Genomic DNA, 16,927 nt, shown 5'->3' with positions numbered 1-16,927 from the left:
CTTGTCTAATTTCTGTGACTAAGACTTCCAATACTATGTTGAATTAAAGTGGCAAGAGTGAGCATTCTTGTCTTTTTCCTGAACTTAAAGGGAAAACTCTCAGCTTTTCACTAGAACTGTTTTAAGTACACTTTTTTTTTTCTCTCTTTAACCTTCTATTTTATACTCCTCACAGGACCTTAAGTACTTTTAGAAAAGGGCCAATTATAACATTCTTCCCTGTCATATAGTAGCGTGTCTCCTTTGATTTTATGAGCATGTCCTGGTAGGAAACAGGTGGCCCATTTAAATGGGGTAACTGGGGAAAATTTAATGAAGGAGTTATTTACAAAAGACTGGGAAGGGTTACTTAAGGTCACAGGGGATGGTTCAGTACGTGGACTAGTGACATTTAGGATACTGAAATTTGATAGAGGTAGGAACAATTAGTAGGACTATAACTGTAGGAAAGGGCCATTCCATAGAAACCATGGCTTTTGGTTGAGGTAAAGAACAAGCTGACGTGATCCAGAAGATGAAATCTTGTGGAATAAATTCCCTGATCTTTCTCTTCTCTTATCATCTTTTCTCCTTGTATTGTGTGCCCCATCCTTCTGTTGGCCAAACCCAACCAGAAGCCAATGGACAAGAGAGTCACTGATACACTCCTATGATTAGTTCCCCAAGTAGACAGTAGATTAAATATGGGTAAAAAAAAAAAAAAAAGCAAAGCAGGGGAATAGATCTGTAAGTAGATGGAAAAGATCCTATACATCTGCTTAACTTAGTCAAGATCATGAAATGTATAAGTATATTGGTTTCCTCTTCTTCCCGTAATCTCATTAAAATAATAGAAATGAATTATAAAAGCCCTAATTCTTTGTTAAAAAAATAGAGAGGACCATCAGTGGATTAGAGCTCTAAACTCATTTATGAAAAACTTAATAGACAAGACTGAGGAGTAGAGAAAGTGATGATGCAGCACAGGAAGCTATGACCTAACTTATCAGGAATGTGGACTGCAAGAGAAGAGGAAGCTCATCTACCCACAGAGATTCTTTAGAACGGTGGTGGCTGGTCTGATAGAGGGCAGGAATGAGAAGTGGGACTGGAAAAAAATGGGTTATTTAAAGCCTTTAAATAACCATTAGAGGCATAAAAATAGTGATACAATTATAAAAAATTGAAAGGTGGTGCAAAGTAAACTCCCATCAGTTATAGCAGAAAGTCAATAAATGATGTCTAAAATTAATGAATCAAGAAGCAATGACATAAGCTTATTATTTATAAATTTGGAGATAATCACAGAAGAACTAAGAGTTCAAAGTGTTCTGGAAGGAAGACAGGGAATTGGTTGTGGGTCAGTTGTTTCTCACTGTAAGTCTTTGTACTAAAGATTTTTTTAAAAAACATGTGAATATATAATTTTAATGAAAGCTCTTTTTTTCCCCTTTTGTCACACTCCACTTAGTTTGCTGGCTTTCTAGAAATTTTCTTCTTAATATAGTTAGATCCATTATCTGTCCTGAGCCTACCAATTAATTCCATGTTCTCCTATACCACCCCTTCTCTTCGTTCTTTGCAACCCGCCCTCAACATGTGCACACTCACAAGCCAAATGCACACATTTTCCATCTGAATGCAGCTACCTGTCTTACTCTATGAATTCCATGCACCCATTTATGTCTCAGCAATGCCTTTTCTCAGACTTTCCTTGGCCCAAAATGGCTTCAGCCTTTTTTCTTTTTCTATTAGGATTTCAAGTCCCAGAATAAAATCTGCCTCCTCCCGGAGCTGTCTGATTTCCAGAGACAAAAATGATTACTCTTTCTTCTCTACTCTCCTAACACTGCACACTGTTGATACTTCTCGCTCTACTGATGTCCTAAACTTGGTGTATCTCTATCTGCCTCCTTTTCTTTCTGTTTAATTGTAACTTCAAGAATTTGTATCTTTATATCTAGTGCAAGTTTTGCACATGGTAATTGAAATAATTACTAGCCACTGTAATGTAATTGATTTTTATTGTTGTTATTGATTTAAGAGGAATCTAAAGATTATGGGGTGAGTGCCCCAGCACATTAAAGTGAACATCGGTTGTCTTTATTGAGATGCCTATTAATACTTTTCCTTTTCAGCCAAACCAGAAAGTAGACAATATTTTGTTCTGTCACAATTTTAGTGCCTTTTCCCTAAATTCCAATTATATACATATTGTCTCAGGTTATGAGGACTAAGAAATGTAAGAAACCAATATCCATAAATAAATAAATTACTATGTATTAATTTTAATGAGTGTTCGCATTTTTGAAAGTTACCCACAGAGGGAAGTGCCTTGCTGGAGGGAATGAATTGCTCATATAAAACTCTGGGCCCTTGAGCTATTGTTTTGAGATCAAAGAGAGTTTCTGGGGTTCCTCAGATTATGCCATGTAACTCTTATGCCATAGGTAATATACATTCTGATTAATTTAGAGCGTAGTAAAACAGTTGGAAAACGAACTTTGCATGTAAGAACAAATAGACTTGAAATCACTATTATTGACTGTTAACTATCTATCACATAGGAGTAAGACTGAGTATAACATGAAGTATTAACCCCTGCTCTTTGCTTGTTATTCTCATTCCCTAAGTAGTCTTACCACACGTTCTTACTTCCCTCCCTCCCTTCTTCCTTCCCTCCCTCTCTCCCTCCCTCCCTTCTTCCTTCCTTCCCTCCCTCTCTCTCTCCCTTCCTTCCTTCTCTCCCTCCGTCTGTCCCTCCTTTTCTTCCTTCCGCCCTTCCTCCTTTCCTTCCTTCCTCTCTCCCTCCCTCCTTCCCTCCCTTCCTTCCATCCTTCCATCCTTCCTTCCTTCCTTCCTTTGACTAACCCTGGATTTTTCCCTGTATCCACATAGAAGGGCACTACAATTTTATTTTTCCTTTACTTCAGGAAATGCCACAGTAAAACAGTCTCGATACAGGATTATCATCCAGGAAGCAGCCAACGGAGGCCAAGAATGCCCAGATACCTTATTTGAAGAGCGAGAGTGTGAAGATATTTCATTGTGCCCCATATATCGGTAATTAGTTACCTTTTGAAATAATCATTAGATTTTAGTATAAATCATGACCTATTTTCTTTATATAGTTTATAAGTTTTAGTGAGAAGTAAGAAGAGATAATGTTTATCTTTAATAGCTCAATATTTTCCTCTCTTATTTTGAATATATTTTGAGGGAGTAAAAAATATGAAACTCTAGTTAACAGAACAAAAGAAACAAACATGTTTTGATTTTAAGTGAGATGCTGGAGTTCTGCCACCCAGGCAATCAATTTTAAGGATTAAGTTCCAAAAATATTCAGGATAAAGTCTTTACCTGGAAAACAAACACACACATAAGTTACCTCATTCTATCATTTTCATCCTAAAGCCTTTAATCAAGAACTAAGAACAAATATGTACTTTTAAAATAATTATTTACTTTCATTAAAAAAAATTGGTTTTTTTTTTTTTTAAGATTTTATTTATTTGAGAGAGAATGAGATAGAGAGAGAGAGCATGAGAGGGGGGAGGGTCAGAGGGAGAAGCAGACTCCCCGCCCAGCAAGGAGCCCGATGCGGGACTCGATCCCGGGACTCCAGGATCATGACCCGAGCCGAAGGCAGTCGCCCAACCAACTGAGCCACCCAGGCGCCCTAAAAAAAATTGGTTCTTAAGTTTTGTACACATTTTAAGAAACCATCCTCTTAGAAAAAGAAGTTTAACCTACAGATAAAATATACATTAAAAAAAAGGGAAAATGACTTTTAAAGTATTTATGGTACTTACATGTTCCCTCTTGACAAATTGGTGATTTTTATTTATAAAAGCAATGCCTGAGATTTGTGTGTTTAGTCATTAATGTCCATTCTTTTAATGTTGGATTGAAGCTTTGCTTTAGAGTACATCTGGATTAAATCCATTCACTGTTGAGTTTTACTGATTTGTGAAAAAAAAATTGTCTTAAAGTTCATATAGTTAGCACACTTAAAAATGCCTTTAGCAAAAATATCTAGTGTTTCTCCTGATTATTTGAAAAACTATATCTTAAAGCTATGGAATTCAAGGGCTAATTTGTTTGGGAAAATACAGGTTATTTTTCTTTTTCCTTCTTTCTCTCTCTCTTTTTTTTTTAAAGAAGACTCCTCACATTAGATAAAATTAGAGTGTCATTGAAGAGTCTGCATTACTATCAATTTTATAATCCTTTATTCTCATTGTTTCTATCTAATGGCCATTTTAAGGAGGGTGGGAATAAATACTGGGAACATGCCCAGACTACCAGTGTTCCTTCATTAACCACAAGGCTGCTGTGGAAACACTGTCAATATTCATCCCTTTGTACCATATATAAATATTGAAACTTCTGAGCTGAGCAAAAGAGCTCTTGGGGCCAATTGAAAAAATTAGCCAAATCAAATGTCATTAGACATTTTTATGAACCCAGGGCTTTTATAATCAGAGAAAATCCTAGATGTTATTAGTGAGATTTTTCCTCTCTCTTGTCCCCTTTCTTTACTCTCTGGTTGCACTTCATTTTAGCCACTCATGTTTGAACTCATTTCCATCATTGACCTCCTGCCATTTTCCCCAGAAACCAGTTTTGGTGTGTCTGGATTGGATCATTGTTATCGTTTCTCTTGATGCCTAGTTTAACATGTATACAAGTTATCAGCATGATTCTCTGCTCCTCAGTAAAACACCCTTGAATTTTGAGCAACATGATTCCAATTTTTGCATCCCTCCTCATTGGTATGTTAGAGAGGCAAGCTAATATAGGACCTTTATCATTATCTTCTGAATCTTCTTTTTGACTCCATTAAGGTGATATATTCACATGCTTACCAAGTTAAAAAAGAATCAAAATGTCTGTAGAAATTTCTCTGTGAATCTGAGCCTCTCCCAACACATTAAGTTAATAAGCAAAAGGGAAGACAGCATGGTGATGTATCCTTACATAGAATTGACCATGGAGTCAAGGGTCTGTAGCTGAACATTCAGGGTTTTAGGAGGTACAACTGGCCTGCTGAGCTGTGCAATCTCAGACATTTCACTTAACCTCTCTGAGCCCAAGTTTATCATTCCAAAACTGACTTTAACAAGAGTTCTGAAATTCTTTCTATTTCACTTTATGCAGTACACTTACACTAAACTAGACTGAACTCCATAGTCTCATTTTGATCTAGAAAGCCTCAGTAAACTTAAGGAATCTGAAGGAATGCTACATAACTGTTGAAAAATTGGACAAAAACCCTTTGCCATTTCAGTTTCTGTGTTTTGGAATTATACTAAATGAATCTATGCATGTGCAAAGTAAATTTACAATTATTTAAAATTAAGGGGTGATTTCTTTAAATGATAAGTTTTTGTTTAGCTGTTTCTTGATTTTTCTACAATTGCTCAACTATTCCCAGTATGGAGGCCACTTGAGTGAGGTCAATGATTATATTATATGCAATATTATTGACCAGTTTTGCAAGATGAAAAAATTCTAGAGATCTGTATATACCAATTATTTCATCTCGCAAAGCTGGTCAATAATATTTTTGCTTCATGTTTCTGTTTCATCTTTGGAAGTAGTATCTCTTATCAGAGGTATTAGCTCATATGAAAAAGTGTGAAAATATACTAAGGAAAGAGCAGAATCTGTGGTTGCACTTAAGGTTTGGGTTTTCTGGTACATTCTGAAGAGACAGGTTTAAGGATATAAGTCAGTCTGTCCTGTGGGTCATAAAAATAGAAAGTTTTGTTTACCTGAGAAAGGAAAACAGTGAGAAACCACAAGACTTCCTTAGAGAATATTTTCTTTGAGGACTAGAAATATTGATGATTCATCAGAGGTGGATCCATTCCTCTTCCATGAGATGAACTATCGCATAAGATAGGTCCCTGTGACTCCCCACCTCCCTTTTACTTTATGACTTATTGAGATGTCTGAGTCATTTTAAAGTCTTAGAGGCCACCTTATAAAAACTTTTGAAGCAGAAGATCAAGTGTGAAGGTTTACACCCCAAACTTTCAGATTTTCAAGCCTTGATACTCTAAAACTCCAGTGGGACATAGGGTTTTTTTCTCTCTCTCTTTTTTCCATTTTCCTCCTCCTTCTCCTTCTCCTCCTCCTTCTACTTTTCTTTCTTTTTTTTTTTTTAAGGTAATTTTAGATAATAAGGAGGGTAAACCTTCTAGGTTTGATCTGTGCTTTTAAGGATTTTTACTGCCACCTTGCTCTATGGACTACAGCTTATATGGAAAATGTCCACATTTTTAAAAATGGAAATACTACATTAACCATGAATCTAGGGTAGAGTGGACTATTGTCCTCCCTAGTGCATGCCAGGGCTCCATTTTATGACATTGGTTTTAAATCCATTTTTATTGAATTACTGTTTATGTGATGTATTTCTTCCGCATGTTTGTCATGGTGAAATTCTTAGTCTGCTGTTCTTTGTAATCACAGATGGAAACCACAGAAATGGAGCCCTTGTATCTTGGTGCCAGAGTCTGTCAGGCAGGGGATAATGGGCAGCAGTGAAGGCTGTGGAAAAGGACTACAAACAAGAGGTAAGGGAATTTTAAAACCGTTTTCCTGTTAAGATGTAATTTTAGATTATGTTATTCTTATACACTATTGCTTATTTTATATTTAAATAATTATGATATTATTGGATTGAATTATTTATACTTACCAGTATTTGAGTTTAAGTTTGGCATTAGGTAATGTTGATATTATACCATCTTTTAACCAAAACCAGCTAGTGTATCTGAGAGTTAATGCAATGGAAGCAGATATCTGTTCTCAGTCGTTTGCATATCTCAATGCTTCTGTTCCAAACACATACTGGACATGATCCAAGGAATGAAGAATATGTCTGTGATTAGACCAACAGTATACATTGCACTTTTAGGTGCTCATTTAATATTTGTGAAATGAATTAAGAGTAATTGAACGAATGGACTAATCTTAATAACCATGACTTAAATGTAATTGTTATAGTTATACTTACTATGTGTTCTATATAATATGCATAGAAAGGAACTATTTAAATCCCTGGAAGACATTGCAAGTAGTCTTCTGGATCAAAGTAGAAGTGCTTTTAATCATCAATGCCTAGGTGTGATATATTGAAATCTCTGAAAAGCACTCAGCCTCATTAGACTGCTCACTTTTCTGTTTCATTCATAATCCAGGTACCAATCAAATGAGGCTTGATAAGAAGTGCTTTATTCTTAAAATCTAACCACTTTGTTGGTAAAGGGAGGTATGTAGCAAAATCAGACCCTGTGGAACCAACTGCATTATACTGGCTTTATAATTTTTTCTAAAAGGCATATTTAGAATTAAGTGTCTCTTCCTGTTGTGTAAGTTAACGTATTGGTCAGGATCAGTCAAGCAAGCCAGCACAATAACTCCCTGCTTTGTCTGTTGATTCAGAGCTGAGAGGAGCTCCCCATGGCCAGGTGGCAGTCTTAACATCCAGGTCAATGGAATCTTATTGTGTCTCCTAATGGAAGCATTGCTTCTTTTGGAACAAAGACCTATAGGGCAGCAAAATATAAGATCACAGGAGACAGGAAGCAAACATTTTACTAGTGCGTCACCAGGGGTTATAGAGAGTTATGCCACTTCTATTCATTCCCTCCACTTGATCTCTGGACCTATGAATCCTGCCTAGGGGGGAAACAGTACCAAAAATCAGGTGCTAATTCAGAGCATATACAGCCTTCTGTAAAACCTTGTGTCAGTCCTGCAAGGTATTGCCACCTAACTGGTATTTTAATTGCGTCTGCAAAAGACCTTTCCACCACTCTGTCAAGCCAGCTGCTTCAGGGTTGTGGGGGACATGGTAAGATCAGTGAATTCCATGAGAATGGGCCCATTGCAACACTTTGTTTGCTGTGAAGTGAGTTCCTTGATCAGAAGCAATGCTATGTGGAATACCATGACTATGGTACAAGGCATTTTGTAAGTCCATGGATGGTAGTTTTGGCAGAAGTATTGTTTGCAGGGAAGGGAAATACATACCTAGGATAAGTATTCCAGTAAGAATAAAGTACTGTCCTAGATCTATGATGGAAGTGGTCCAGTGTAATCAACCTACTACCATGTAGCTAGCTTGCCACTCTTGAGAGTGGTGCCATATTAGGGACTTGGTGTTCCTCCCTGTTGCTGGCATATTGGGCACTCCATGATGGCCACAGTCAGGTTCACATTGGTGAGTGGACGTCCATATTGCTGAGGTTATGAATAACCTCCATTCCGGCCACCATGGCTACTTTGTTCATGAACCCATTTGATGATGATAGGAGCCACTGGAGAAAGAAGGATGACTGAGGTGAATAGTATCCATAGAACAGGTCATCCTATTCATTTGATTATTAGTATATTCCTCTGCTGAAGTCACCCTTTGGTGAACATTCACATGGGACTCAAGTATGTTCACATTTTTCCCCACACAGAGAGGTCTATCTATATAACTCTTACCCAGATTTCCTTGTCGCCACCTTTCCAATCATGTTTCTTTCAAGACCTTGGCCATATAGCAAAACCACTGGCCACAGTCCATGAATCTGTATGTAATCACGTATCTGGCCATTTCTCCTTCCAAGCAAAGTGAACAACGAGGTATACTGCTTTACATTCTATCCACTGAGAAGATTTCTCTTTACCTATCTCTTTCAGGGGTATATCTCAGAAAGGGGCTATAGTGCTATAGCTGTCCATTTGGGAGTTGTGCCTAGATATTGTACAGAACCATCTGTGAGCTAGGCTGGATCCTTCTCTTCTTCCATCAACTGATTTTAGGGAACTCTCCATGTGGCCACACGTACAGGCTGGAAGAGAGCAGGTACTGTAGCAGAAGTAGGGACCATGGACATTTGCCCACTTACTCATGTAACTTACTTATGCCTTCAGGGCCTGCGTGGGCCGAATCATCTATACACCACTTCCATTTGAAGATGCCTTACACTGTGGCTTGGTAGATTAGGTAACACCCAGTTCATGAAGGCAGCCTGGGTTGCATGATAATTTGGTGGCCCATGATTAAGCCTTCATTCTCTAGCAAGACACAGTATCAGGACAAGCTGTTTTGCAAAGGAGAATAGTTACCTGCAGAGAGTGTCAGGGCTTGCTCCCAGATCCTAGGGACCTGTCCTGAAATTCACTTATAGAAGCCTCTAAAGGCTGCAAACAGTGTTCCTGTCTGCTACTGATACTTGAGTAGCATTGGATCTGCTGGATCATATGGCCCAAGTGGCAAAACAGTATGCACAGCAGCCTGGATTGTTATAGAGATTTTTCTCATTCTGGGACCTGCTTAAAACTAGCAGCTTGTTGGGTCTCTTGGTAAATAGGCTGGACTAACACACTTGAATAAGGAATACATTTCCTCCAAAATCCAAACAGGCCCACTAGGTGTTGTGCCTAGTTTTGGTTGCAGGAGGGGCCAGATGCAAAAACTTATTCATTGCTTAAAGGGATATCCTCACATGCCCCACACCACTGAACCTCTAAAAATTTCCCTGGGGTAGAAGGCGCCTGAGTTTTTTCAGATTTATTTCTTGCTCTCTTACCAAAATGCCTACAGTAGTTGCTACTTCTTGCTCACTGGATCCATTCAGAATAATGTCATTAATATAATGGGCTAGTATGCTATCTGATTGAAGGAAAAGACAATCAAGATCCCCACAGAACTAAATTATGAAATAGGGCTGGAGAGTCAATATACCCCTGAGGTAGGAGAGTAATGTGTATTGCTGGCCTTACCACCAAAGAGCAAGCTGATTTTGGTGGTCTTTATTATCTTCAAACATAGTAATATGTGGGGTTAAGGCTTTGACATAGGAATTTTGGGTCACTTCAGTTTATAACAATTACCCTTTGGAAATGATGTCCCTCTCAGAACATTTATACATGTGAATTTGATTGGCAAGTTAGTTTCATTCAGGACTTCTATGAGGCTAGATAGTGACTGTAAATTAAGGGAAGAGACCACCTCCTTAAAACATTTTACTTCCATATGTCAGAATATTGTTATAATAATATGATCTTGTAATTATAAGACCTTGACTACTTTCTATTGGAAAATTGTTATATCTAGATCAACAATATCTCTAGGAATGAAGTTCTTTAAAAATGGCACTTTTGTGTGGTGCATGACTTAATTCCATATGGTGGCCTAGACTTTGACACTTTGATACTAGCGTATCATAATGGTTGGTTTTCATTGCAAAACCATTTAGTAATTTCTGAGATGTTGCTCCTAAATTATGTGGAATCTTATCACATAAATGGCAAATTATTTTATCTTAGAATAATTTTACTTTGGATTTCAATTTAAACAGATTCTAGCTGGAAACCTCATAGTCCCTTAGACTAGGCAAGTGATCCCCTTGAGTTTTCTCTAAATTAGACACCAATATTAGAGAATTCCTAGTGTTTTTCTGTTGGGAAATTTGTACTTTTAAAGTAGTGGCCTGGGTCTCCAATTTTAAGATGTGAAGTAAAGACATTTCTACTCCATCTTTTCTCTAAAATTACTTCAAAACCAGTGAGGAAGATGTGAAACAATAAGAAAAAAATAATGTCCAATGAGATCTCTTTTATAAAATTGCTCCAGAGAACAAGAAGCACATTAACCTCACCTTCAAGAAAATGAGGAGTCATCTGTAACCTCAGTCACAATATGTTTTAGAAAGTGAGTGGAGATACAGTAAAGGACTTTGCAGAACAAGATTATGCCAAAGTGTTGGCAGGGGTGAAGGTGTGGGGGCTGAAGAGAAACAAAGTGATTTGTCCTGGAGAACTCCAGAAAGTTAGCACATTCTGCAGAAGGAAGTATGCAAGTGTGTGTGTGTGTGTGTGTGTGTGTGTGTGTGTGTTAGGGGTGGGAGCAAAACAGGGGCTTTTGGAAGTCTGATTAAAAACGGTGAGCAGTGTCATCCCTTTTCCTATTCTTCTGGGAGCTTAGAGGTTTATTCTCTGGGGATATAAAACCAGAGGCATTATGTACTTTGGACAACTGGTAGAGAATGGAGATGAAGGCCTAGCCTCAAATCAGGAGGATCAAAAAAAAGTGCAAATAAAGAATTAAGAGACCATCAGTTCCCTTCTTTCACCTGCTTTAGCATGCTAGCCAGGTGGCTTTTATACTTTTCAGTTCTATGGATGCCCTATCAATTTAAAAACACCATAAATTTAAATTTCTCTTTGAGGAGTTTTTGAATCACAGAGGGAGCATGAATTTAGACCATAAAATCATGGAAAGGCCAGCTTGGGCTTATAAATTCTCACAAGAGATTTTTCCCTCCCCTCACCATCCAGTGTTCAGTCTTTGATATGCAAGTGGACATAGACAGGAGTATACCAGATGCAGAGTGGGTATTGGAGACTGCAGTTGTCCTGTCTAGGATATCGTTGACTTCTGTGATGTACCTATATTATTCTTTAGTTTGTTTTCACTGAGCAATGTTTATGTGGACCAATGGAGGCAGAACTCTATCTTGGTCAGATCTTTTTGTTCTTCCTTAATTGGTTTTTGTCCCTGTGAGAGGCCAAGTCTTCTTACACAGTAGTTTTGATGGAATCTGTGTTTTCTTTGCATCCAAGGGATCTCTTTAAATAAAGGTCTTTTCCAGAAAAAAACAACTGGCAAAATAATCCACTATCAAGATGAGTTTTGATTTACCTTTATTCTTAAAAAGGGAGAAGGTTAGAAATAGGAAAAAGCTAAGGAAAAAAAATAGTCTAAAGCTCTTAATAGTAAAGCAAAAATACCTGGTATTCAAAAATGTAAATTCATATGAAATATATTTGTATGGGTCTGTCATTTTAGCAAACTATGCTTTATTTCACATATTATTTCTTTTTATTAAGTTTTTATTTAAATTGCAGTTAGTTAACATACAGTGTAATATTAGTTTCAGGTATACAATATAATGGTCCATACATCACCCGGTGCTCATCACAAGTGCCCTTCTTAATCCCCATCACCTATTTCACCCATCCCCCCACCCACCTCTCCTTTGGTAACGATCAATGTGTTCCTTAGAGTTAAGAGTCTGTTTCTTGGTTTGCCTCCCTCTCTCCTCTCTCTCTCTTTTCCCTTTGCTCATTTATTTTGTTTCTTAAATTACACATATAAGTGAAATCATATGGTATTTTTCTTTCTCTGACTGACTTATTTCACTTAGCACTGTATTCTCTAGCTCCATCCATGTCGTTGCAAATGGCAAGATTTCAATCTTTTTGATGGCTGAATAATATTTCATTATATATATTATATATTATATATTATATATATATATATATATATATATATATATATATATATATATATACACCACATCTTCTTTATCCATTCATCAGTCAATGGACATTTGGGCTGTTTCCATAACTTGGTTATTGTAGATAATGCTGCTATAAACATCAGGGTGCATGTATCCCTTTGAATTAGTATTTTTGTATTCTTTGGGTAAATACCTAGTAGTGCAATTGCTGGATCATAGGATAGTTCTATTTTTAACTTTTTGAGGAAACTTCTTACTTTTCAAAGGCTTTTAACATGGGATTAAATTTTTAAAAATTGATTTATATAATTTTTGCAGGACTATATAAATATAAACTATATATCCATATAAAACAGGAAAATAAAGATATTACATAAGCTGAATTAACAGTAAACTATTCATATTATAGGTCCAAGTACTCTAAATTTATGACCAAAAAATGTTTTTCTCTAGTTATGTCATCTTGATGGGGAAAACATATCTGGAAGAACATACAGAAACACAACAAAAACATACACTTTGAAGTAAAGAAGTGATTATAGCCTGTTGATAAAATGTTGAAACAGCCAATCAGCTAGTCATTCTCTTCTTTCTGATGCCAAGTATCCTTGCATTTTAAGAGAGAAATAGAGTATCTCTGGATGATTGACCTTTTTATTCTCCAGACGAAGAAAGTCATAGGCATTTAACCTTATAAGTTGCTCACATTTAGTCTCTGTCCTATTTATCTACATAGATCATAAGAAGAAGAAAAAAAAAAGTCATTTCAGTAGATCCAGAGAAGACAAGTATATAGGTTTTAACTGTGACCAAGCAATAATCAAAGACAGAGATAGTCTTTTCTATTTTTGTTTTATTTTTGGTGTGAGAGGAGGAAGCAGAAAGTTTGCTGGGCAGGAAAGTGGAATTACTGCTTCTGTTTAATTCAAGATGAACAAAATGGGCATTTTCAGGGGGGAGGGTAGCTGCCTCCTGGAACTCTTTCCACAGATGTAAATGTTTCTTAAATGGGAAGGACATGTAGTGATATCTTTCCGAGCAATTTCAAGAAGGGAGGGCATGATACCATTGGAGAGCCCAAATCTATGTACTAAGATTTTCAATCTAGGCAATGAACACTATTTTCAATAACTTGTGATACCATTTTTAATAACTGCTCATCTTACAGTTAAAAATAATCAGACCCCAGTATTCTTGATACTAAAGATCATTCTTGGGGTGATTTCTAACTTCAGTTCTGACTTCAAGACCAGAATAACCAGTTGGAGGACATCATGGTTTTTTTATTATTATTAATATATCTTATTAATTAGCACCTGATTCAAAAATGCCTGGTTATAAATATTTTTAAGGAACTTTAAAAACATCTCCTCTAAATAAAATTTTTTTAGTGTGAAAATACAAGGAGGATCAGGTAGAATGTAGAAGTTAAATTGACAGTGTAGGGCAACTCTCTAATTTAAAATATCCTCAGATTTTAACAAAAGAATGGGTTTTATAATACCGTAGGCATTGGTTTAGAGAGTAAAGTGTGAAACTTCTAGCAAAGATTGCATTTTTTACGTAAGTGAATAATGATTCTTGGAGTTATTTTTCATTTCCTTTTCATGTGTAAGGATAAGATTAGCTTTGGAGTTTTCATGGTTGCTGCAGGTAGAATATGCACATTTTTTTAAATTGGCAATAAATTAAAAATAAATATTAAAGGAGGTGAGTGACCCAAGGCACGACGCTTTAGTAACACAATGTTAACTAAGTGCAGGTTTGGAGATGTTGTCTTTCACTAGCCTCTCCATTTTTTACCATAAGCTATAATACAAAGTACAAAGTAACTCTGAAGTCCACCTGCTCACTTCCCTAGTAGGTATTTCCCTGATGAAATGGGTCTCAGGGGTAGGGATGGGGAGGGGGCAATTTTTTTTTTTTCATTTGAGTAATGCAATCATTTGCTAAACTAGGAGCAATAATTTTCTCTTCTGACTGCATGGCTCTCATTTACAGTACTAGCTTCCCCTCAGGAATGTTAATATGAATTTCAAAGTCTACTGCAAACAGCGTAAATGTAATAGGATTATACTCCTCTTGTCCAGGACCAGAATTCAGTCTCTTCAAATAGATGTGAATCTCCAGGCTTCCCTTAGCGCTCAGGTTACTAAAGTCAAAGTATTCATTTCTGGTTATCCCAGGAGCCATCTTAGGCTTGTATCAGAAAGAAGTAATGTTTTTACGTTTTTATTTGCATTTCTAAAGAAAACAGAAATTCCAGCACTCCTTCTAGTAGCAGCAAAAGGAGGAGGAACTCCTACTTGCTCTAGAGGCTCTGAAAACTAACAGAGGAGCATCAAAACTCAGACTAGCCACGCTCTGAATTCAAATAGATACAAAAGTTGCAAAACAAGTGCCTTTCTAAGCCAACCACGGTTTGAAGGATTCACGTGGTGGGACAAAAACCAGTCTTTTAGCCCAGATGCATAAGGAATGAGATTTAAAAATCTATTAATTACACTCAGTCGGTTCATAGAAGGATCAACCTCATAGCAATATATTGAAAGTAGGAACTGAAACTAAGAAGTTTGAGGTTCCCTAAGGCTTTGTGATTTTGCTGCAAAGGGTTCTGAAAGCCTCTACCGGTAGGAATGCTTACTTTGGGAATGCATTAGAAGGACGGTATATAAAAGGCGTTTAAGAAAAAAAAAATCAGTGGCATTTAGTTGCCAAATGTATATACAGAGCAAAAGACAGTGATGAAATGAAAAGATTCAGTAGTTTTAGACCAATGAGAATGATTAATATTGATAAGAAATTTGACATCATTTTTAGAAAAATAACATCTATTTTGAAATCATCTGTTTACAGGTTGTAGTTGATGCCAGTTCAGAGAAAGGACAGAGAAAAAGTAGAGGCATAAGACCTAGAGGCAATCCCGTGTGATGAAAAGAACTTTACTTCTCACTGGAATGTGAAATACCTTAGCTCAAATTACGGTTTTGCCACTCACTACTTGTGTGAACTTGATCAACAATTTAACCTATCTGTGCCTCAGTTTTCACAATGGGAATAATGATTCCAGTTTCTTGCCGCTTTTACCAATGTTTATGGCTGTTCACAATTTGTTAATTCCTTTCCCCTTTTCAAAGCTTGGATGGTAGGAATATTTCAGGTCCAGAGAGAATGTGAATGTTATGAAACTAAGGGGAAATTAGTGGAAAGATTCATTGATTACATGAAACAAAAAGGCTGTTCTGTGACCAAATGATCTTCCGCTTAAAAATTCCCAATGTAGAATTAGCATATTGAAGTCTTTTAGAAATGCTGGGGTGAAGAAATCTATTCCTTTTTTCTTTTTAGCAGAGAATTTGCCCAAATCTATTTGCCTACAGATGGTATTTTTCACAAAATATCAACCAACATTTTTTTCTGTTATTGAGAAATGGGGGTACTGTATCAAAAAAATTACAGAGGGGAAATTTTTAAGAAATATGTATGTGGTATTGCCAAATGTTTTAGAAATAATTGTGTAACTAGAGATGAGAGAAAGGATTTGGCAGCTGACTGGACTGAATATTCAGAGTCTAGTCTCAGTGAAGTAATTGTATATGAAAAAAAAAATCATAGTTTTGAGACCAAGGTCTGAGAGGAAACAGGTATTTCATAGATGACTTTACAGAATATTTGTCAAAGAAAAGGAAAGAAGTTAGCATTATAGCTCAGGGTTCAAAGAGCACAGAAGGACCACCTTACACAAATATGAAGAAAAAATAGAAATAAATGGTTAAAGAAATATACTGAAGGTGTTAAGGGAGAAAATAACTAATGTGAGTATGATTCTGGAGACAGGAGGGGATGCAACTGAATGAAGATATAAATTCAGGAGTTAGAAAGAAGAAAGTCCTTTTTCCCTTAACTCTAAACTCTAGGGAAAAATATCAGGACACAGATGCAGGAGCCTTGAGGAAGAAAGATGAAAGAGTTTTTATAAAATGGCTTTCCCGGTAGTCACCCATGATCTTCTAATTTTAAATCCTGTATATATTTGAGTCATATATATGTATATTTATCTCTGAAGGGTCTCCCTTTCTTTTTGAGACTCCCCACCTCCACTCCCATTTCCCAGTTTTCAGCTGGTGCCTCTCTACGTCTCTTGAATATTAGATCCTAATCTCTGAGCCTGACTTTTCTTCTTCTATCCAAAGCTTACATGGCCCCAATCTTCATAGTTTTCCTCTTTGCTTTCATTGTCCCCATTTTTATGTCTGTCTGGAGAACCCTAACTTTCTCTGGAGCTTTAAGCTTTAAGCTGTTAAAGCTTTAAGCTTTAAGATGATCACCAGGTCTTTTTTTCAAGGCAAATCTCTCTCTTAACTCCAGATTAGAACTTTCACCTGCTGATCATTACTCGCCCTGCAGACAATATACTGATGGTTTAAATTCATTGTTTCCAAAAATAAACTCACTACCTCCAAAACCCTGGATTTTTCTTCCTGATTCTTCAGTCTCAAGTATTTGAATGTCCACCATCCATTAATAAAGAAGGTTAGCCATCAAATCCTGGCAGTTCCGTCTTCATAAGGTCGCCACAATCTCTTCTCTCTTTTCTAGATCACTGTTAATGTGTTTCTGAGTTTTGTAGTAACTTT

The 16,927-nt window shown here is 36.7% G+C and overlaps 1 protein-coding gene across 1 annotated transcript in view; it reads left to right on the top strand.

Moving 5' to 3' along the window:
* Positions 1-16,927, top strand: part of THSD7B (thrombospondin type 1 domain containing 7B) — a 658,530-nt gene that overhangs the window by 325,355 nt on the left and 316,248 nt on the right. Inside the window, exons 10-11 of the mRNA XM_081814537.1 lie at positions 2,913-3,042; positions 6,460-6,563. Of these exons, the coding sequence (XP_081670663.1) occupies positions 2,913-3,042; positions 6,460-6,563 (234 nt within the window). The remainder of the gene's footprint in view (positions 1-2,912; positions 3,043-6,459; positions 6,564-16,927) is intronic.

This window comes from Leptonychotes weddellii, chromosome 3 (assembly GCF_054177405.1).
Source record: "Leptonychotes weddellii isolate Sample4059 chromosome 3, ASM5417740v2, whole genome shotgun sequence".
Lineage (NCBI taxonomy): Eukaryota > Metazoa > Chordata > Mammalia > Carnivora > Phocidae > Leptonychotes > Leptonychotes weddellii.
The sequence above is the reverse complement of the archived record's forward strand: the minus strand, read 5'-3'. Positions and strand labels throughout refer to the sequence as shown.